Here is a 6,455-nt window from a genome sequence, read left to right as displayed (position 1 = left end):
TTTAAATAAAACAAACTGGACAAAAGACATAAAAAACAATCTAGAGAGTAGGTTTGTTTTTATCAGTTTGCTTTACAGTTTACTCCGAGCTGCCCAGAGCTTTTTGTTTTGCTATGTTTATTAAAAACAATTCGTTTTAAAAATAGCTTTCAACTCTGAGTCTCTGACAAGTGACAACTACTAGTGACAACTCAGAAATCTGACAATCTTAGCGTAAATACAATAGAGATTTCGAATTGCCAGAGCACCATATGTAGTCCATACAATATAGTATGTACATACGTATGTACATAAAAACAAGTACATTCTTAGAAAGAGTGAAAGGCTGACATCTTTAAACTGGAAAAGTCTGAATCCCTACGGCTATAGACTATTTTCGTGCATCGATGATTCTATTTACTATTGGGGTTGTTTCCAGTGTCGAGTGATCAACTGATGGCAAATAACATCTCAGAATATACATCTTCGAACACCAGGTAAAAATTGTGCTAATAACATACAATACTACTGACCTCCGTACTAGGTTTAGTAGTCCCTTAGTATCTATAAATAGAGAGCCTTCAGTACTAAAATTTTCACACCTCTCATTTGGACAATAAAGACAGTGAGTTACATCTAGACAACATGAAGTTTTACAGTACTGCTCTCCTTATGGCCGCCGCATCTGCGATGGTGATGGCTGCTTCGCCCACCCCTATGGAGCATATGTGCTCTCCCTCCAACAACAACGGCAAGTGCGAGGGTCTGAACAAACATATTGACACCAGTCGGCACTGCAACTTGAGCGGCGATGACAAGTGTTCTACCTCCTACTGTTGCATGGTTAAACACGACGATGATGATATTGATGACGACGTGATGATGTGCTCTCCCGATAACAACCAGGGCAAATGCGAGAGTCTTGGTAAGAAAATTGACAAGCACGTGACTTGCTACAGATATGGGGATGGAAAGTGTGCCAGTTCTCACTGCTGCAAGGCCCACCATGATGATGGTGATGATAGTGATCACGATGATGATGATAAAGAAGACAAGATGGAGTGTTCCCACGATACCAACCAAGGCAAATGTACGAGCCTGGGCAAGGATGTAGACAAGCACGAGACCTGCTACAGATACGGTGACAAGAAGTGTGCCAGCTCTCACTGTTGCAAGGATAAGAAGTAAGACGAGAACTAACCAAGGGGTATACTATATTATACATACACAAATCAGTTGATAAGGGCAAGGGCTATAATAGAAACGGTACCGATGTATTGGTGAGTTTAAACTGTTGCTATTAGAGAATTCACTGTTGGACAGATGCTCGTGCAATCATTTCAAATTTGGTCCATTGTAAATAAAGTACGCAAAGGTATGTACTCTTCGAGAATACTTGTCAATGGATGCACACAACGATTGTGATGTAGCAATATGTATTCCCTGACGGATAATTTTGTGGGTTAGCTTGAAAAGCTAAACAGGTCTTTCTAATATTCCTCTTTTAAAACGATTGTCTAATCCAATTCAAAATGTCGTCATATTTTTCAATATTTCTAAACAATGTGTTTTCGGCATAAGTGGTGGCAGTGATATTTGTATATAACCGTTGACAATTTTTGTCGAAAGCGAACGAAACGCACCATTTAAAATTGGGGTCCACTACGCTGTATAAATAAAAAACGTACTTCATACATTTGTCTGATTTCGTTATCTCTGAAAATGATAAATACATAAGCAACATGGTACATGCTGCGAATACGTAGTCCATGTTTTAAAGCTTATACAATGTCAAGCCGTGTACCAAATTGCACCTTGCAATGCCATGAATGAATGTAGCATGCAAACAACTCTTCGTCATCAGCTGCAGAGATGATGTTCGACGTTATCTGGTACGCATCTGATGCAAGGCTCGCTATTAATAGACTCGTAGGTACCTATCTATTCTGTCGCTGGTTCGTGAACGGGCCCGATCCTGAGATCGAGTTAACCGACCGCGACATAGCGGACTCAAGCCTTGATATCAGTGCTCGGGATATACATCCCTTTTCTTTTATATACCGGCCGGGACTAGTTGGTTTGATGGTAGGCTGTCGCGAGCATAGCCTTGCACATTTATATCTGAGTAATCTATTTCAGATACATGAGAAATACAAGGCGCGCTACAATACAAACGCAGTGCAGTGGAACGACAATTGGCGGTCATACGATTCCATTTTCAAGTACCATCCGATTTTCACTACCAAAGGCCAAGAGTTCGTAGATGTTCGTTCGGCTCACACTACGAGCGAACTTACAATGATGATACAAAAATGCAGAAATTCGTGGGAATCTAGGTGGGTAAAAATAGATGTGGATATGGTTTATATGTATGTATATCATGATAAATCAGTTGTGTGTGTTGGCATACAAAGATCGATATATATTTAGGACAGGTTTTTGCTTATTCGGTTGTTTTCAGCCATTAAGCTGTGTATCATATCCAACTAAAACCTGTTTTCAGCCGTTAAGCTGTGTATCACATCCAATTGAACCGTTTGCTTGATACGATTTGTCAACTCCTCATCCTTACAAGCGAGAAAGGGTTTCGAACACATTCAATCTACACTATCCGATAAGAATCGAAGCTGGAAACATATTCAAAATTGATAGTTGATACGGCAACCATGTGCACGTGGGCTCACTATTAGTCAGGTATATGCACACACAGTGCACGGTAGTATCCGAACTGCCGCGCCGCACATCACAGTACTACCCGCTTTTAAACGCGATTCGCCAAATCAATTCAATCGTTATATATACTTCTCTCTCTTGTCCTAGTATCCGAATAACGGAGTCGGTCTTCAATAACCTGCAAGTGCTAAACCCACGTGGTCGCAACCAAGACGAATTCCGCGCGCTTATCGGAACAGACCACCTGCCCATATCACCCCCAGCGACTATTTTCGAGCAAGTCACCAGAGCCTTAGCCAGAGACACACACAGGTACAGACAGTACAGACGGCAGTCTGAGTGCAGATATGGGTGGATCAACGGTGTGTATGAACACATGTGCGATGTTCGTTACTCGCCTGGGAACTGCCGCGGGTGCTTCCCGACTGAACGCCGAAATTGAGACTGTTGATCTATTGAACCGGGGGGAGTGTGCTGCAGTGGCTAGGGGTGTGTGTGATAGTGCCTTTACGGTATGGCCTATGCGTCAATTTCTACGGCCGATGCCGATATGTGCACATGTGTGATGTTCGGTACTCCCCGGAGAGTGACCTCGAGACTGCAGAAATAATCAGTAGGAGTGTGCCTGAGTGGGCACGGTGGTGAATGGCAGCGCACTATCGATATCTCAGACTTGAAGCACAACTGCACATCAATGCGGGCAGGGTTTGCATTACCTACGACAATACACTGGTTGTACTGAGTTGTATGCAGCCTGTTACATGGTCCACGTTTCAGTTCGTGTATCTCCGGCTCTATCAAGTCCGAACTACACCAAGCGCGCAGAAGGACAAATCCGGTCAGGTTAAACAATAGTGGATACTTATACTCCAGCAATAGCTGAGACACAACTGCCGGAATTGGCCCTCTGTCTGTGCAAATGAACCGTTGCCATGGCAACCTCATGCCCCTGCCAATCGTAGCGCATAAACGCGGTGATTTTATTCTATGGCACCTGCTTGTCGATGATGGTCTCTATATAAAGCCATGTATATGAACTACTACCAATATCAATGGATGTAAATATCTACTATGTAAATATCTACTAGCCTGATCATGCCCAGAGGACGCATTTATTCATCATTGAGCGCATTTTAACGCTACAGTACGACTTTTACATTCACTCGAGCACATTAAAAACGTATACACATAGTTTGTCTACCCTGACAAGCATAAGGGATACGTTTAGAGTCACCTGGTAGTATTCGTTGACAATAAACAAATGCAACTGACATGTGAGTCAGGGGGGTGCTTCCTAAGCGAAGAAACATTCGCAACCCGTGTCGTGACGGGGTAGGTATATTCAACTTAGAACGTGCTGCATGCGAATGTGCAACACATTCTGTGCAAGAACTTGTGCATTCGATGAGATTTGGTTTAATAACCCCGAAGTTAATATCTGGTACCATTGACGTACGTATCAGAGTAGGTACATGTATTTTTATCGATGAGTAAAGACGCCCTTATCGGCCTGGTAGCGTGTAGGCAGATGTCTGTCTTTGCCTCTGCGCTTTCGTTCGTATAGACGACCAATCATCACGCCACGGCTGTCGGTTGACTGTAGTATGTGCACGTACATGTCAAACATCATCTGTGCATGTGTGTGTGTGTGAGCAGGAGAGATAGGCTTAGTGGTTCATGTCATCATACTCGTACACATGACTCCTAGAGCCGATATATACTGCTCTGATACCTTTAGCCAATTCTGAGGTTGTGTTACTAATTTTCAAATCATATATAATAAAACATTCTGAATGTATTAGAGATAGTAATTGTATCGGAACCCGTATAGAACTTCACATCACAAAGACATACACATTCGCTCACACATTTAGTCGCAAACACCCGGTAGTCTCAGAAACCAACTTCAAAGTATCTCGTACCTGTAGCCTTCGTATTTGCAACACAAGCAGATAGTTTAGGACATTCTCACTTGTCACAAATAGCTCGTGGCAATAAACGTTCGTGTCCACCTCCATGTGTTTGATCACTGAGCTCAGGTCAGGGTCTGGCGTACTACCCGTCGCCTTCATAGTTAACGCGAACGACGGGGTGACTCTTGGATAATTGACCTGTATGGGGTGTGGGTACGCACATGATAGGTAGGTAAGAGATAGCATACACAGGCTAAACACGCACGTAATACAAGCTGGCTGACTGAACAACACAGCTGTACACATGCATAACCCAGGGGTACTCAGAAATTCATTACACTGAACGGCCCAGTGCAGTGATGTGGATGCGTATTCCACGTGCGAGTTGTGGTGACCGCGTGCTACGCTTAGACCATCTTCCTTGGGTGAAAAGTATACAGAAGTAACGGACGCTAGACGGTGTGTCAGATATATATGTAGAAAGTATAGACTCAACTTACACCCATAAAAGACATTCACTACTACACAACACAGAAGGTGTGCACACAAACACGGCCAGGCGAACATACGTTCAACTATATCACACGCTTTGAGAAAATGCCACCTGCAGTACCCATTCAATACAAATCAACACACACAAGTAAATGACCAGAGATTAACTCATAAAAATCATGTATGCAGACAGATCAAACGCAGAAGAACTAATCACCTGTAGGCCACATTCATTCCAGCTACAACAGAACATATACCAACAGATGCTTCAGATGCTTTCGTGTCAGTTTTATGTAAAAAACCATACGCTTAATCAAAATGTCGCCTCCTATATACACCCAATACAAGTCATTATACACACACACACACATATATACATATATATATATATATATATATATATATATATATAAATATATATATATATACATACATGTATAGCTATACAAAACATACGCTTAGAGTTATCGTCGCCTGTAACACCCATCCGTTCCTGCTCAATGCCATAAGGTATGTGGAATAACTGGGGGTGTTTTCCGTTTGCGTCCATTCGGTGAGATTGGCAGTTGGTCGCAGTTGGAACTGTTCAGCTACTTCTGCTAACAGGGGCGAGGATAGGTCGATGGTCTTTTTCTCTGCGGATGGGCATTGTGAGATTATTAATAGAATGTATTGACTTAGATAGTCTATGCATATACGAATACGCGAATATCACGTAGACATGCATATGCACAAATAGTACAAACACACAATAACTACCTACTGGTACACAGAAACGACACACTGCTGCATATATACAATGGGTGTGCGCAGAACTGTCTGTGAATGAATGCATACGCGGACACGCCGACGTACACGACAACAACAGCGACGGTACCAGAAAATGACGCGAATGCGGGCGCCGAAATCAGCACGTGCACCCAATGAGAATCGTCGAAAATTAGTTGCCCACTAATTGCGGACTAGTCCACACCAACATACTCAATGCGGCCAGCTGTGCGCTGAGATCTTTGCCCACGGTCATGCGTTCGCACACCAGCGCGATCGTAGTACCGAACTGATTCCTTCGCTCTTCTCCGCTTAACCTGGGTGTGCTATTTATAGATTCGGCGGCAACTGCAGCAGAGGGTACGGTGTCTTTGGCCTTGTCATCAGTATTTGACAAACGCTGCACCCACTCGAACGGCGCACCATATACAGTGCTCAGCTGAGAGAGCCATTGGCTGTCATGATGGTGTGCTCGCTAGTAGTGGACAAAAAAAAAGGGAATTGTACGGATTATCTCACTGGGTCACATCATGAGTGTATCATAGATCTTTTATATCTATTATATACCTATACCTATACCTATACCTATACCTATACCTATACCTATACCTATACCTATACTTATATATA

General features: G+C 42.9%; 2 protein-coding genes across 2 annotated transcripts in view; one reads left to right on the top strand and one right to left on the bottom strand.

The window, feature by feature from the left end:
* The first annotated feature begins 602 nt into the window (after positions 1 to 602).
* On the top strand, positions 603 to 1,370 carry SARC_07036 (hypothetical protein). The gene has a single exon (XM_014299027.1). The coding sequence runs from the start codon at positions 625 to 627 to the stop codon at positions 1,165 to 1,167; it is 543 nt and encodes a 180-aa protein (XP_014154502.1). The 5' UTR covers positions 603 to 624; the 3' UTR covers positions 1,168 to 1,370.
* A 2,677-nt stretch (positions 1,371 to 4,047) lies between these two features.
* The window catches only part of SARC_07035 (hypothetical protein), a 5,242-nt gene continuing 2,834 nt past the window's right edge, over positions 4,048 to 6,455 (bottom strand). Inside the window, exons 4-7 of the mRNA XM_014299026.1 lie at positions 6,039 to 6,300; positions 5,514 to 5,692; positions 4,575 to 4,763; positions 4,048 to 4,282 (exon numbers count right to left, since the gene is read on the bottom strand). Of these exons, the coding sequence (XP_014154501.1) occupies positions 4,133 to 4,282; positions 4,575 to 4,763; positions 5,514 to 5,692; positions 6,039 to 6,300 (780 nt within the window). The 3' untranslated portion in view covers positions 4,048 to 4,132. The remainder of the gene's footprint in view (positions 4,283 to 4,574; positions 4,764 to 5,513; positions 5,693 to 6,038; positions 6,301 to 6,455) is intronic.

Source organism: Sphaeroforma arctica (assembly GCF_001186125.1).
Source record: "Sphaeroforma arctica JP610 unplaced genomic scaffold supercont1.534, whole genome shotgun sequence".
Classification (NCBI taxonomy): Eukaryota; class Ichthyosporea; order Ichthyophonida; genus Sphaeroforma; species Sphaeroforma arctica.
The sequence above is the reverse complement of the archived record's forward strand: the minus strand, read 5'-3'. Positions and strand labels throughout refer to the sequence as shown.

What these genes read in the sequence shown, in the direction of transcription:
- SARC_07036 (XM_014299027.1), top strand. Translation starts at nt 625, where the DNA reads ATGAAGTTTTACAGTACTGCTCTCCTTATGGCCGCCGCATCTGCGATG.